Raw genomic sequence first — 16,802 nt, 5'->3', positions numbered from 1 at the left:
AGTGGGTGCTCACGCAATAACATGTAATGTACCAATATATGTGATTATAGCAGTATGAATTAGGCACATATGCACACTAATCCAATGGTAGCTGAATGCAGATAATCACTACCACTCTGAAGTATGAGATCCAAATGCATAATAAGTATTCAATGCATTTCTTAGCACGAGATCCAAATGATTTCCAGACCACAATAGTATCTAATAGGCACTCGGTGGGATTATAGTAGTATCCACTAGGTGGATGGGATCACAATAGTAATCCAGTATGCATCACCAGAGTGTGTAGTTTTACTTCACAAGCTCTAGGTTTTCTCTATAGTTTTCTTGCTCATCAGTTTAGTGGTTTTCTCCTTGATATCTAGTATTGGGATGTGTTTTTTTTTCTTATTGCAAATTTTTTTTTGTATGTTTTGATAGTATTATGAGAAAAAAAGACTTTGGCTAATGTAATCTTGTTTGTTTTGATTGACTATCAAAATAAGTGGTTTTTTCTTATTGAAAAATAAATCGAAAAACTAAATATTGGAAACTTAATTTTCGCAATAACAGGTTTCTTTTTGCCTTAATCTTTTCAAAAATCAATTGCATTCACTTCACTATTTGCAGGCCACTTTTTCTTCATATAAGACCAATTATGAATCTAATTTGCAAAAAATGGATAAAACTGGTAAAATTAAATTTTAAAAGTCATATGAAAGGCAATTAAAAAATGAAATCGTCATAAAAAACAATTGTGATGGGTATGGGTACCCGTTAAATTTAACCCCTGACTTCAGCGACAAAGAAGAGGTATACCTGTTCATCACCAACCGGTACCTGCTAATCAACGGAGTAGTCTACCCAGGCGGAAGAATGGCCTGGTTTTCGTCACCGTCCGGAAAAACCTCAGGCTCCGGCCACCGGCAATTCCTCCACCGTCCGCGGCCTCTGCCCAGCTCCACCACCCTTCGCATTAATGTGGACGACTGACAGGTTCCTGACAGACATTCCGATTTTCGGATTTCCATCGCGTCTTGCCGGGAAGTTAATTCACCATATACAGGAGCACGGCCATGGCAGCTGGAGGGCTCTGCCGCAGAAAGCTGGTGATTAGGAATTTATATTTAGTGCTAGAACTTGCAAGAAATTCTCTGTATTTTTGTTTTTTTGGGTAGTTTTCATGGGGTGATTTTTATGCAGGGTTGCTGAGATGCAGAAAGAGCTGCAAATTGCGTTGGGCTTACTATCTAAGGCCAGATATCAAGCGGGGGAAGTTCACTGTGCAGAAGAGCAGACTATTATTCACCTTCATGCGCTACTGGGAAACAGGTCAGTTGGCCTGACAAACAAAACAACGTTGGATGAATTAGTTTTTTGTATCTTGATTCTGTCACCTGTGCACTGCACTGAGAGCTGATCTTGATTATAATGTGACAGGTGGTCCGCCATTGCTACTCACCTTCCCAAGCGAACCGACAATGAAATCAAGAACTACTGCAATACCCACCTGAAGAAGCGCTTGCTGCAGATGGGAATCGACCCCATGACGCACAAGCCCAAAGCCGAATCGATTATGGCACCTGGTGTTCAGTCGTCCAATGGGTTCTCGCATCTGAGTCATACGGCACAGTGGGAGAGCGCGGGCCTGGAAGCCGAATCGAGGCTGGGGCGCGAGTCCAAGCTCAGGGCCAGGGGCCTCTGGTTTGCCCAGTTGAGAAACGTTAATGCGAGCTCAGATTTATTCAGCCGATTGCAGAGAGCCAGTCCAGGGTTCGAATCCGATAGAGAGGAATCAAAGATTCCGGGTTGAGCTCTGTTCTGGGCTTTGATTGTATGAAAATGACACAGAAATGGGACAAGTTCCAGGATTCGAGGTCGGGAACCAAGTTAGACCAGTGCAATTTGTCAGCCTTGGGAGGTTCACTGGGAGTTATAGTCCACTGGAGAATGAGGAACGAGCTAGTAAGACGAGCTATTTGGGCCTTCTGCAACAAGCTATGTGCCATGCTAGAATATTTTATATTCTATGCCAGTTTAGACCTGAATGTCTGTGAAATCTCAACTCTCTTTGAATTGTTGGATTTCATAGAAACCATATAAATGGTTTTGTAATTAAATTGGATTAGTTTTGTAATTATATGAAATAGCCTGAAATTTACTGATTAATGAATTATTGTCCAGAGAAAGCCTGTTATTATCACTTCAGGCTTTGGGTTTTTTGTTAGCATGGTGGGATGTATTATGTGATATATTAGTTTTGGAATCCAATGTGTGTGTTGCTTTAAAACCTTTTATGAAGCATTGGATTTCATTATTTGAAACTCAAGGACAAATATGAAGTTTTGTCTAGAGAAAAACCTGTTATTTCCCCTCATTATCTTTTTAGTTCTCTGGTTAATCTGTGTATTATATATGTTGCTTGAAATTTAACCATTTCAGAGATGAAGTGAACAGGGTATGTTCTGATCTAGTTTTCAAAGCTGTATGCAAAAATGAGGAGCAGACTTTAATTTATATAGCAAACGACTTCCATACTTCCCTCAATCAAAAGCCCAAGTGGCCTGCAAAACTAGAGATATGAATTCCCTCTGCCCACCTTGCATTGTTCAAAACGTAAAGATAACCTTCATTCTTAAGACAAGGAGCAAGAATTTTCACTCAACATGTTTTAATCAAACAAATGAAATTGTTATCATAACTGTCAAATAATTCAACTCCAGTCAATAGCCTTCTCATTCACTCTGCAAGACATCCCGTCATGGATACCTTCTTAAATTGCTACCAGGGTCAGATACCATTCTTTTATTTAATTCGCCTCTGACTTATCACTGATATGACATGCCCTAACTGTATCATGGAACTTCTGAGGTGGCCGACTTATGAGGGACAAAATGTTTATTCCTTGTCCTGGCAAAGGAATAAATATAGATCCACCAATATCTAATCAGATGGTGCTTGCTACGGGTGTGCTTTGAATCTCCTCTAGGGTAACTACAGCAAGAAATTCATCAATCCTGCAATCAACATATGTTAAACCTTGGAGAAGTTTCCTAGCACTCGTTTTCTCCTTTGGTCTTTAAAAGATTGTCCATTGTAATCATGGAAGTGGCAAAGTTACATGAATACATTTACTGGCCCAGCATGCACGCTGGGGAGTTTCAGATCCAGCTCGATGATACATTTAGCATTACGAGCTAAACCAAATACATTGTTGATTATACTAGAATAAATTGTTTATTCTGAACAGTTTGGAAAGCCCTCGAAAGTTAGTGTCTTTGATGAGATTAGAATGACAAGAAAAGGAGTGACCTTGATATTACATCTTGGCAATAGTCCTGTTTTGCTAACATGCTGTTTGGTGGACTTAGAAGATTCCCTATTTGGATGAGTGAGGAATGAAATGTAATTTTCAAAGAAATTGCTATTTCAGCAATAACTAGATTCAATGATTGGTTGCATTGTTAAATATGATTGGCAAATCTTGAAATATCATCAATGATGTTTATCGTCTTGCTAATATTGTTATTTATGTCTGATTCCCAAATTCTCCAAATCATGGTTGTGAGTGTTTGTATCTTTTCATGTTCTCTATTTTCCACATTTTACATATTTATACATAAAATAATAACTTAATAAATCCAACAATATAAGCAAAAATAACCCTCCTATTATAGATTTTAGAATTTTAAGTATAATTTTATAAGCAAAAATAACCCTCCTATTATAGATTTTAGAATTTTAAGTATAATTTTATCAGATTTATTCTGATGAATTGTCCAGTGGAATAGCCATGGCTATCTATAGATCAATGGACTTGAAACCACCAATGGTAAAACCAATTATAAAATATTTCTGACTTCTTTGTGTACTTTTAAAGACGTAAAAATGATTTTTCACTTTTCTATATGCGCCTTATTTTGTTATGCCATTTTCACTTTTTACATTTTCACATGCACCCTTTTTTTATTATACTTTCAAAGTTTTGTATATTTCTTACAACTATCATATATCTTATTTAACATCAATGAGAATATGTTCAACCTCTATGACAAACCAAATACACTTTCCCAAAATACACTAAAACCAAATACACTTTCCCCAACATCAGTGTTCCAGATAAACATTTCTTGAATATCCAGATCTGGGAGATGTAGATACATTTACCCAACTCAAGCATTGATCTTGCAAATGCAAATACATTTACCCAACTCAAATATTCAAAGGGAATAGCTCTGGAATATGCAGATATTACACTGCAAACTTAAATGGAAGATTAACCGAACGAATCCTACAAACTTAAACCGAAGATAAACCGAACAAATCCTCAAAATATTAAATAAGAACAAAATCTCATTATGCAGATCTTCCAAATTCAAAATGAAATTGAAGACTAGCTTAACAAATTCGGACTATTTTGAGTTTACATACAAAGCTTTTACAATAGTATGGTTTTGATTATTTAAGAAAATCTAATTAACATAACATATAGAATTGCAAACTCTAAGTGAAAGTATATTACATTAAATTAATAGTTAACCCAAAACATCAAACAAAAGAACATACTATTTTGTTAAAGTTAAAACATTGGAAGAGCCAGAAGATAGTTTGTTGATTTGTTATTCTATAGAATCAAGTCTTTTAACCCTCTTATCAGGTCTCTTAACCTTCTTAGCAAACACGTTGACTCAATTTTTGACATACAAAAACTCAATCCCATGGTATAAAATATCTGGGTAGTTTCATTCTTCTGGTAAATTATCACTGGCAATTATAGACAGATTGTAAAACCTTAATAAGGAAGTGATTGTATGAACATACTATCCAAGGTCAATTTTTATTAGAATATCACTTAGTAAAATGAAGTAGAACACTCCATATCTTGCCAAAATAAACAGAACGTGGCTAAAACCCTTGACCAAAATAAACAGAGAACGAAGCTAAAAACCTACTCATTACATTCAAGGTTTTGAAAGTGGAACATTCTTAAAATTATACAGACGCAAAGCAAAGCCAAGCCACTGCCAAATAACCAATTGAATTCTTCAACTTTCAAAAAATTATAAAAAGTGATGTTAGTAATTGTAAAATCAAATGGTTAAATTTCAAGGCAAGATATATAATACACAGATTAACAAGAGAACTAAAAGGATAATGAGGGGAAATAACAAGTTTTTCTTTAGACAAGACTTCATATTTGTCCTTGAGTTTCAAATAATGAAATCCAATGCTTCATAAAAGGTTTTAAAGCAACACACATTGGATTCCAAAACTAATATATCACATAATACATCCCACCATGCTAACAAAAAACCCAAAGCCTGAGGTGATAATAACAGGGTTTCTCTGGACAATAATTCATTAATCAGTAAATTTCAGGCTATTTCATATAATTACAAAACCAAATTAATCAGTAAATTTCAAACAATCCAATTTAATTACAAAACCATTTATATGGTTTCTATGAAATCCAACAATTCAAAAAGAGTTGAGATTTCACAGACATTCAGGTCTAAACTGGCATAGAATATAAAATATTCCAGCATGGCACATAGCTTGTTGTAGAAGGCCCAAATAGCTCGTCTTACTAGCTCGTTCCTCATTCTCCAGTGGACTATAACTCCCAGTGAACCTCCCAAGGCTGACAAATTGCACTGGTCTAACTTGGTTCCCGACCTCGAATCCTGGAACTTGTCCCATTTCTGTGTCATTTTCATACAATCAAAGCCCAGAACAGAGCTCAACCCGGGAATCTTTGATTCCTCTCTATCGGATTCGAACCCTGGACTGGCTCTCTGCAATCGGCTGAATAAATCTGAGCTCGCATTAACGTTTCTCAACTGGGCAAACCAGAGGCCCCTGGCCCTGAGCTTGGACTCGCGCCCCAGCCTCGATTCGGCTTCCAGGCGCGCGCTCTCCCACTGCGCCGTATGACTCAGATTCGAGAACCCATTGGACGACTGAACACCAGGTGCCATAATCGATTCGGCTTTGGGCTTGTGCGTCATGGGGTCGATTCCCATCTGCAGCAAGCGCTTCTTCAAGTGGGTATTGCAGTAGTTCTTGATTTCATTGTCGGTTCGCTTGGGAAGGTGAGTAGCAATGGCGGACCACCTGTCACATTATAATCAAGATTAGCTCTCAGTGAAGTGCACAGGTGACAGAATCAAGATACAAAAAACTAATTCATCCAACGTTGTTTTGTTTGTCAGGCCAACTGACCTGTTTCCCAGTAGCGCATGAAGGTGAATAATAGTCTACTCTTCTGCACAGTGAACTTCCCCCGCTTGATATCTGGCCTTAGATAGTAAGCCCAACACAATCTGCAGCTCTTCCTGCATCTCAGTAACCCTGCATAAAAATCACCCCATGAAAACTACCCAAAAAAACAAAAATACAGAGAATTTCTTGCAAGTTCTAGCACTAAATATAAATTCCTAATCACCAGCTTTCTGCGGCAGAGCCCTCCAGCTGCCATGGCCGTGCTCCTGTATGTAACGAGTTTCTGATCTTGAGCCCGTCCGTCCCCTTTCGCAGGTGAATATGGTGAATTAACTTCCCGGCAAGACGCGATGGAAATTCCAAAAATCGGAATGTCTATCAGGAACTTGTCAGTCGTCCACATTAATGCGGAGGGTGGCAGAGCTGGGCAGAGGCCGCGGACGGTGGAGGAATTGCTGGTGGCCGGAGCCGGAGGTTTTTCTGGGCGGTGACGGAAACCGGGCCATTCTTCCGCCTGGGTAGACTACTCCCTAATCAACTATGCTCCGGGCACCACCAATGACTACATTATCAAGGGACCCCAGACTATTGGCGATGGCTTTCCCTACCTAAAAGATACTATTTTTGCAAGTGGTATTGACGCCGCCTTTACTGCTTCCGGAAAAAATGAGGCCTATATTTTCAGGAGTAATATCTGCGCACTTATCAACTTTGATGAGGGCTACATTATTCAAGGACCCGGGCTCATCACTGATAGCTTCTACTCCTTGAAAGATACTATTTTTGCAAAGGGTATTGATGCGGCCTTCACCTCTTCCTCCGAAAATGAGGCCTATCTATTCAGAGGTGATCAATACGCCCGTATCAATTTCGCACCCGGCACAACAGATGATTACATAATTCAAGGACCCAAAAAGATTATTGACCGTTTTTACAGTCTTAAAGGTACGATTTTCGAGAATGGACTGGATGCAGCGTTTTCTTCTTCTCGAACAAATGAGGCTTATATATTTAAGGGTGACACCTATGCTCTTATTAATTTTGCTCCTGGCACCACAGACGATCACATTATTCAAGGACCAAAGCAGATCACTGAAAGTTTCTCCTCCTTGAAGGACATCTTACCAATGTATCCCTGCTCTTATGAGTAAGCTATCCGTTATCATGGGCCGTGCACTCTACTAGTAAGCTAAAATAAAGAACCGCTTCCGCGGCTCCACGGAATGCATGGCCACTTATGTTTCCATCTACATCTAAATTTCGAATACATGCATGTTGCAGGTTTCATCGATCTTACTTATTCAGTTGACAGTAATGTGTGATTTTCTTGGTGTTTGGGATTTTTAAAATAAAAATAAAATATCTTTTAATTATATATATACTTTTTATAATGAATTCTATGAAGGGTATTTAAACTTTTTCGACTAGCGACTCGCCTAAAATAACTTGACATATACACACACTTAACTCAGTTAACTCACACTCTAAATATGGATTGCATTGAACTTTTTATCCATCGCACGACTTGACTCAATGCTCAGTTAACTCACTCTCTAATTTTAGCCAACTCTGGCATGCCGGAGTAATTACAATTTCTAACACCCCCCTTAATTATGACAGTATGACTTAACATAACTCAAACATGACTCAATTATTCCTCACAATAGAAATTGACTCAATCATCACCCAAACATGCCTGCTGGTCTATGTCTCAGCTAGGCTTACAATGACTCAAGACTTTCACAATTTTTCATTTTCTTTCTCTTCTTCCAAATTGTAAATCTTCAAAATTGCTTCATTCTCTGTTGGCGTTCTTGTTGTAGGCTCCATATTTCTTTACTTGTTATTGCTGCTGCTGTAATTTTTCTTGGACTTTTCTTGAATTTGTGTTGAAACACAATTTGATCTTCTCTACTACACCTTCATCTGCAAATATTCGTTCAACCATGGATTGCTCCCACAACATTACATCTTTAAATTGTCTTCTTTTCTCTTCTTCTTGCGCTTTACATTCCTGACTTTCTTTCTACCATATTTCTGAATAACATAATCTCATCTCTTATGGACTCCATTGTTGAAAAATGGTTTCAATGCATTCATCTTTGTCTTTCATATCATTCTTTTCACTTTCATCATCAGGTACTGCTAATTTTTTCATGTAATCTACACATTGAAGATCATTATTCACCATTTCATTCAATTATTTTATTCCAGCTGTTGCCTTAAGACTCACTTCAATTTGTTCTATTGGTTTTTGAATCCATTCTTCAATGAGCTTCAAATCTGCATCAAATTTATTAAGAACCTTGTTTTCAACTTTTTCGACCATGCTATTCTGAACACATGCATATTAAAAAACAATGTAAAATCCATCAACTACGGTTGGTTGCACCAATTCACTTCTCACTTTGTATTCATCATCCACATTTGTTTTGTCACAGTGGGATTCACCATCATCTGCATCATGAACATTACAATGGATTCCTTGAGCATTAACCAATACTTGAGGATTACTTGTGTTCAATTAACCAATACAGTCACATACATTCGCGCATCACATGAACATTGTAAATTAAACCCAAAACGCAATATAACCAGATGCATTAACAAGAAATAAATACACATAATTTGTAGAATACTTCTCTTTATTGATATCTTCTGATTAATACAGATTCTATCCACCCTACGCACACAGATGCAAGGGTTTGCGCACTCAGCTGCAGACTTCCACCCTAGTCCTCTGCGCACTCAGCTGCAGAGCCTCTATCTACGCTAAGACCCTAAACACTTAGACTTCTCTCCCAAAACTCTTATTCTTTGCTATCCATTCTTACTTCTGACTCGCTACTCCAAAACTACTTAGAGCTTACTTACTTAGTTCCTTTTTATATAATCCCATGGTCTGCGGACCATCGGTGGATCTTTACAGCCGACTTTACATTTTACAAAATAAGGGCGGATAACCCTTTATGACTCTTGATACCTTCGCACTCCGCGACCACAAAATGTGGAGACTTTACAACTTTATTACAAAATTGTCCCAAAACATGGGATTTTAGCCCCAAAACCGTCTTTGGGAGAACCCGTTCCCAACAGGCCCCCAACACAAACTTGGTGACTCGTCCTCGAATCACTTTGCGGGCGCGGAGATCTTGGCGAGAAGACCTCCCATCTCGACCTGTATGACGACTGTTATCACCCCAAGAAACTCACCTAGGTTGTAACTCAGTGATGCTCGAGAACATTACAATTTCAACAAAATAGTTGGATAAATGATGAATGAATGAAACAAATGCTGCATATTCAAGCCAGATAACCACTTCTACTATGATTGACCCCAGACATGGGTGAACACCCCCAGGCTACAAGGCTTTTAACCACCAACTACTCACAACTTGAGGATAAGGTGATAATGGAGAAAACTGACCACACCAGCAAATGCACAGGACCCTGTGATGGCCGGCTGCAACCAGTTAAAAGGTCTGTAAATCTAGTTTCTAATACACAGACAGGATGACAGCTATCTATGCATTAGACAACAGAAACATGCATACATGTTCAATGATACAGCTAAATCCTAACACAGAGGTGGGATGACAGCCCCTCTAATGCTAAACATTAACAGAACATGAATCAATGCAAACAGGCACAGCCTGGAACAAGAAAGAGAAGTGGAAAGTGAGCAATTAACAGCAAAAGAAGCTTGCATTAGCTGGAAATGAAGACCAGACGCTGCAGGTTACAAAGTAGTTACAGTCTCCAGAAGTTGAACCTTACAACAGAGTCACCTTCATCTAACACTCATCAATCCATCTACATCTGTTTTTTCAGTATATATGGTGTCTCATTACACAATCTCCCTGTTAGTTATGCGTGGAGGAGCCCATAAATGGCCACCAACCACATTTACATTCAGAAATGGGGCTGCTGATACAAATCTAGCTGTGCTGTAAATGGATTTGACCCCTCTGGTGCTCTGCAGTCCTCCTTTGAGCAGGTGGCGTGAAATAGAAAAGGAACCATAACCATTGAATGCTCTGATCAGATAAGCGGTGTCCTGCTTCCTCTTCGGCCATACTGTAGATTAATTGCAGCAGCTGAACATTAAAAATGGCTCCATTATGACTGTGTTGTTTCAAAACAGTGAAACGCTGCCCAAACTGTTCATTCCCGCCCATCATTGCTTCAATTTTGACTTTAAAAGGTTCGGGCATGGTTCAATCATCTATCGGGTCCGCCTTTCGGGTCGCAATTCATATTAAAACAGGCCCATCCTTTGATTTTTTAATATTTGCAAATACAGGCAAAACTGCCGCAAAACCATGAAAAATGGCTTTGGCGGACTTGAATAATATATATATTTTACTTCCGAACCCTTTCGGATCTGAAACCCATCGCAATCGGCAGCTGCCCAGGCATCCCTTGTATTTTCTTTATATACAAAAATGTGCCAAATACACTAAAAATGGCTTGCGTGCGGACCTGAAAATATATCAAAAATCACTTATGATCGCCATCGGGTCCGACCCATCGGGTCGCAAGCATGCCTTAAATAAAAACCCCGCCCCTTTGGTTTTGCCGATAGCGAAAAGCCGATGTGATGTGAGTCGTTGATCTGTGCACGTGATTAACGGCCCAGATTGAATCGCTATATCGCAATCGCAATGCCACTGCCGATACCGTCGACCCGCCGATGCGCCGATCGCCGATATTGCCTCGGACCCGAAAATCTATCAAAAAGCATTCATAACGCTGTCGGGTCCGGCCCATCGGCGATAAAAGCCCCGATTTCTCTGATATTGCCGATACTCCTGCAGACCCGAACATCTTATCAAAAGGAATTAATGATGCCATCGGATCCGGCCCATCGGCGATCGCACATCGGCAATGTCTTGTGCCCCAATCGCTGCGGACCCGAAATAATATAAAATGGAGCGTTGTATGGCTGTCGGGTCCGGCCCATCGCATCGGCACATAACTTATGTTAAAGCCTGCCCCTTTGAAATCTCCGATAGCGATATTGCCGCGGACTCGATAATCTATCAACAGGAATTAACACTGCCGTCGGGTCGGCCCATCGGCGATCGCTCATATATATGCAATAGGCCATGCTCCCTTGGAAACGCCGATAGCGATGCGCCGATGCGATATCGGCGATCGCTCGTCACACAATAATAAAGCCCCTTTTGTAAATCCTCCATTGCGATACGCCGATCGCTCATCGGCGATCACTCATCGGCGATGTATCATGTCGCTGCCGCTGCCTCCCCCGACTTGCGATATGCCGACACGATCTGGACCGTTGATCGGCCAGATCCAACGACTGAGATTAAAGCGGATCCTTAAGCCTGTAACTTTGATTTTTACATGGTTTTTGGGGTATTTCCGCCTCCCGATAGTGTATTTCTGCCCTCCAAAGGGCTTTCCTCTTGCAATTTTTTCGATCGGTGGAAAGCTTTTAGCCATAATTTGAGGATTTCGACAGCATTAATGGTTCCTTTGGCATGATTATAAGTGTGCTTGCAGCCTTTGAGAGTGTTTGAATCCATTTTTGATTCTTTTGCACAGCAGAGCTAACAACGACAACCTCGGCAGGTCACTGTGCAGCCGCCTGCTTCGCTTCGTCAACCATCTGCTCTATCACTGCTCCTGAACGATCAGCCTGAAGCTTCTGCTGAGTCGCTTGCAGATTATCAAGCTTGCCTTCAATAGAGGTCGTGACTGAATAAGCCTCATCCAACTAGGGCTTCAAGCGCACCTTCAACACTGCCTCTTTGTGTTGCGCTGCATCTACCTATTCTTTCAGTGTTTTGGCCTCCTGCAGCTTCGCTAGTCTCTGCGTGAGAGCGGCGGTGCGCGCTGTACCTTTTACTTCGTTATAGTGGTGCTGCAGTTCTCACACCTCCGTCTCTAGCGGCTGTACGTTAGGGTCCTCCTGCAGGCTCGTTAGGACCTCGAACGACTGTTCAAACAACTATGTGTAGTTTGCTACTGCACTGTCTACCGCTGCTATCGCCTCGGTGACAGCGGTTGCACGCTGCTCCTTTACTTCTGGCGGAGTTGAAGGCTGGGCCTTCAACTGTAAATCTGCAATCTGTAGGTTCATCTCCAGCTGAACCTTAGCCAACTCTGTGCGAGCATCGTGCACCCCTGTAGCAAGCTTGTAGACCTGTTCATCTGCCTCCGCCTCCTCAATAATGGCCAATTTGGGGACCATTTGGCAAGCTTCCCTCACGGCTTTAATCATGCGCGTATTTGTGTTAGTAAGTTCCACCATGGAAGTGAGGGCGGTGTCTCACTGTAGGACCATCTGTTCATTATTAATCTTCTTCTCACTGATCACCTATAAAGCACGGTGTTCACGGGCCCTCAGCTCCGCGATCACTCCGCTCCTTTGTCGCTCGAGGGCTTCCTCAAGTAATGTTTTGAAAGGATCTCCTGCCCCCTCATCTTTATTTTCTTCCGCCATGGGAGGTCATCGGGGTTTGTGAGGTTGGTCTTGCAAGGGTTCAACCAGATCGAGTCCTAACTCCTTATACCATAACCTCGTTGGGGACATGTAAAGAAAAACAGAGAACGAGAAGACTACTCTGATACCACTGATCTGAACTTAAACAAGAACGTAAAAAATTACATATATAGCCATAAATACAAAGATGCAGTAGAAGTAACACTTCATTTCATTAATCTCAGAATACTAAAATATGCTTACAAAAGAAATGGAAATAAACTAGCTTAGGCGATGGTAGCTTATCTTTGAGAAGAGATCTGGTGGCTACATGCCTCTGAATGTTACAATGAGACTCAAGGGCCTATTTATTATTGAACAACAAGAGAAAACCCTAAACAACCAAAACCCTTACCCCAGGAGAAGTAATGCCAAGAGTTTGTGGGGCCCGTTGGGGTTAGTTGGGCAACCAACTTCCCGGGGTCGTAACTTGGTCATATTATCTTTGTTTGGCGCGTATGATGCCTTTTTGGAAATGTCTCCTCGAGTACTACAATATTTGCGTCAAACCCTTGCCTATGGTTTTTGTCCTGTAGCGGACCTAAAAAAAATGTCGTTTAAGGGGTCGAAACTGCTCCGGAAGTTTAGGAACCGAGAAATTGCTAATAGTAGTAAATGCTGAAATAAACAAGGAAATAGATGAAACTGACTGAAGGTCTAGATGGAGTAGGCGGGTGGCCACCAATATCCACATGGATCATCTATAATCCACCTAAAAAGGGGAAAACACCAAAATTACCCATTGTTGGGCAAGTTTTCGAGCAGCTGGGCAAAAATCCCAGAATTGGGGTTTTTAGTAAGATTTAATCAACCATTTATGAAGATGAAACCCCTCAAGGAAGCCTATAAATAGAGGAGGGTTGGATTCATTTTGAGCATCAAGGTGGATAAATTCAATTGTTCTTGAGCATTAGATTTGAGGGTTTTAATACCCCTTTACTTCTTGTCAATTTCGGAGGTGAAAGATTCCATCCTATTTGGTATCTCTATTCTTCTCTCTATTTTGGCACAAGTTTTATCTCGACAACAAGTTCTCGGGTTGATCTACCTTGATTTTCCCGTGGATGTAGTGGTCACTCAGTGTCCGTGAACCACCCTTAAAAAAACATACTTAATCAATATTATAGTTCCATAGTACCTTTATATGATTTATCTAGATAAAACAAGTTGATGCAACCATTGGACGAATAATGGAAGATGGAAGTGAATGACTCATATAAGGGAAACCCAAGATTATTATATTTTGTAGTTACATATGTCAAATAATTATATATTGATAAAATATTCACTAAAAATTTATATATTTTAGTATCGTGACCCATGCTATTGGGATATTAGGAGATCAGGTCTCCCGTGTCATGAAATCTATTATGAATATTATAATACCTCATTCAACTATACTTACAAATTTTAGTACATTACATTAAATTTATGTCAATATATTGGTGAGAATTTTAACACCGTATTTATGCTCCTATTTATAAGAAAACCAAACCCCTATGAACCGAAGATGGTTGGTATACATCTCTAATTAGTATTATTTTTTGGGTATGGAATTTGTTTTGGCTTTCTCTGCCGACAACAGTACCGATCTGGACATGGCAACCAATATTTCCTATGCTATTCGGTATTTAATGCTTCTAAGACAGTACCATACAGTACATATGCCAGGCCAACCAGGAAATTCAACTTCCCCTTTTCCAGTTATGGCCACTTCTTGGATGTATGCATGCATGGGTCCATTTCGTACTCGTGGATGGCGGATAATGATGAAAGGGCATGATTAATATGATGGGAGGGCTTGGTTTAGTTTCAAATTCAAAATTTGAATGTTATTCATAACCATCTCCCACTTCCCATTTGGTGAACCTATGGACGATGTTTCAAAAGTAACAATCATGGGTATTGCAGGTCAGTGCTTTTCAAGGAGGCGGATTTTGCATCGGAGCCAATTTTCATCATGTCATTGCAGACGGGAATTCCTTTTCGCATTTCATGAGCAGTTGGGTAGAGTGTAGCAGAGAAATTTCCATTTCCAAGAGTCCTCACTACATGAGAACAGTCTTTCTGCAGGACAATGGAGATCGCGCAATGCCCAACCTTTATTTGAGGGCTGAAGAAGTTGTCACTGATTTGATTAGAGAGACGCAAATTTTCAGGTTTGTCCTAGATAATTCGCTGCCCTTAAAATATTCAGAAATTAATGCAAGTGCTGGTGATCACTCAGTGGAAAACATTGACATCAGTATTGTCCAGAATTCCATCGAAGATGAAACAAATCTAGAAATATCAACATTTCATTTCAGCGAAAAAATAATTCAAGGTTTGAAGGAACGATCGGGCTCTTCAACTTCATTTGTAGCAGTTTCCGCGCAATTTTGGAGATGTGTAATGAAAGCTCGACAAGTTCCAGAGAACGAGCCCGTTTATTTTAGAGTGCCTATTGACTTCACAGGGCGGGTAAAACCGCCATTGCCTCCAACATATTTTGGGAACTACGTATGTAGTGGTATTGTCAGGACTACGACAAAGTAGTTATTGGTGCAGGATATCGTCTTTGTTGCGACTCTCATCCAAGAGCTCGTCTCTTCCTATGCTGCAGAGTTGCAGACTTCGTCAAATCTCGTCTTGGAAGCGGAAACATAGACCCAATTCTTGGAAATTTATGTAATGATTACATTGTAATGACATTCATGTCTCTGAAATTTCATGTTTACGAGATAGACCACAGATGGGGAAGGCCACTGAATGTACAGGCTACTTGCTTGAAAGAAATTGGAAGGATGAAGTTGTTCCCCAATAGAGAAGGGGGAAAGAGTATTGATGTGTCCACAAAACTCCCTCGCCATCAGATGGAAACTCTAAAACAGTTACTCATGGTCATCCTTGCGATTTATTGATGATGCTTCGTTCTTTATTAGTGTGCACCTCTTCTTTCTCGCTGCACATATGCCATGTTTGTGACTAGTTGATTTGTCATGTGAATAAACAAGAATTTAGGTTGAAGGGAACTGCATCCTGAAATTGGAATTCGACACGTCTTTGCAATGGAATCTAAGGATTCTGGATTGAGATAATATTTATATATATTAACTTGCTTTTCGTTAACGTATCTTTCCTTTTAGCTTTAATAATTTGTTATGTGCTTCGTTCTTTATTTAGATTTTCCAAGAGGTTGATATCATAATTATTAGATATAATTCAATCTCACATACAACACGATTTGGTGGGAGTTATTTTTTCTTTAGGATGGTTAAAGTTGCATTTGGATTATTATCATCAAATGGAGCTTTGGAACAATTTTTGAGGTTGAAATGACCATGGACAAGTGAAACACTAAAGGAATTTGTTCTTGCATATATATCTAGATTACACATGCATAACGTTTTAAGAGCAAGGTCATACTTGATGACTATATGAGGTTGCAAAGGGTCAATAAATATTGTTGCGTAAAAAGTAAAATTTCATTAAAAAAAAATAATCGAGGTCATTTATATTGTTATTGAATTGAATATATCATGAAGTTCTCTATGAATTTAATAGAAGCTTTATGTTAAGAATTCTTTCCTACATTTAAAGTAGACTTTATATAAATATGTTTGGACATATTTATATGAACATACAAAACAATAAAGGAAAACATAAAAGGATTTAAATAACATACTTAATCAATAAAGCCCCAAGGGATAGCTCAGTTTTTCAAGTTCCCATTGCTAAGTACTTTGCTTATTATGAGATCCTGGGGTCAAATCTCCCCAACGCCCTTGGGGTTAGGCCTTGCTAGTTTGGCCTATGGGTAGATCCTTTCGGGTTGATCTGCCTGGAATTTCCCATGGATGTAGTGGTCACTCAATGTCTGTGAACCACCCTTAAAAAAAAACATACTTAATCAATATTATAGTTCCATTATACCTACATATGATTTATTTAGATAAAACAAGTTGATGCAACCATTGGACCAATGATGGAAGATGGAAGTGAATGACTCATATCTTGGAAACCCAAGCTTATTATATTTTGTAGTTACGTATGTCAAATAATTATATATTGATAAAATATTCACTAAACAATTATATATTTTAGTATCGTGACC

The 16,802-nt window shown here is 39.6% G+C and overlaps 1 protein-coding gene and 2 pseudogenes across 1 annotated transcript; 2 read left to right on the top strand and 1 right to left on the bottom strand.

Annotated features, from left to right (window-relative positions):
- The first annotated feature begins 958 nt into the window (after positions 1-958).
- On the top strand, positions 959-2,222 carry LOC149169567 (transcription factor MYB106 pseudogene; annotated as a pseudogene).
- A 3,084-nt stretch (positions 2,223-5,306) lies between these two features.
- On the bottom strand, positions 5,307-6,530 carry LOC149169566 (transcription factor MYB106 pseudogene; annotated as a pseudogene).
- A 21-nt stretch (positions 6,531-6,551) lies between these two features.
- Positions 6,552-7,352, top strand: LOC149169565 (albumin-2-like). Its single transcript, XM_089425257.1, has 2 exons — positions 6,552-6,688; positions 6,833-7,352. The coding sequence occupies exons 1-2, from the start codon at positions 6,552-6,554 to the stop codon at positions 7,350-7,352; spliced, it is 657 nt and encodes a 218-aa protein (XP_089281383.1).
- Positions 7,353-16,802: the final 9,450 nt, after the last annotated feature.

The sequence above is a fragment of the Pinus tabuliformis genome, chromosome 4_2 (assembly GCF_031772625.1).
Source record: "Pinus tabuliformis cultivar Carrire ecotype Pingquan chromosome 4_2, CPIR1, whole genome shotgun sequence".
Lineage (NCBI taxonomy): Eukaryota > Viridiplantae > Streptophyta > Pinopsida > Pinales > Pinaceae > Pinus > Pinus tabuliformis.
The sequence above is the reverse complement of the archived record's forward strand: the minus strand, read 5'-3'. Positions and strand labels throughout refer to the sequence as shown.

Coding starts and splice junctions, on each gene's coding strand:
- LOC149169565 (XM_089425257.1), top strand. CDS start 6,552: ATGGAAATTCCAAAAATCGGAATGTCTATCAGGAACTTGTCAGTCGTC. Junction 6,689..6,832: donor GCCGGAGGTTTTTCTGGGCG/GTGACGGAAACC, acceptor TATTTTTGCAAG/TGGTATTGACGCCGCCTTTA.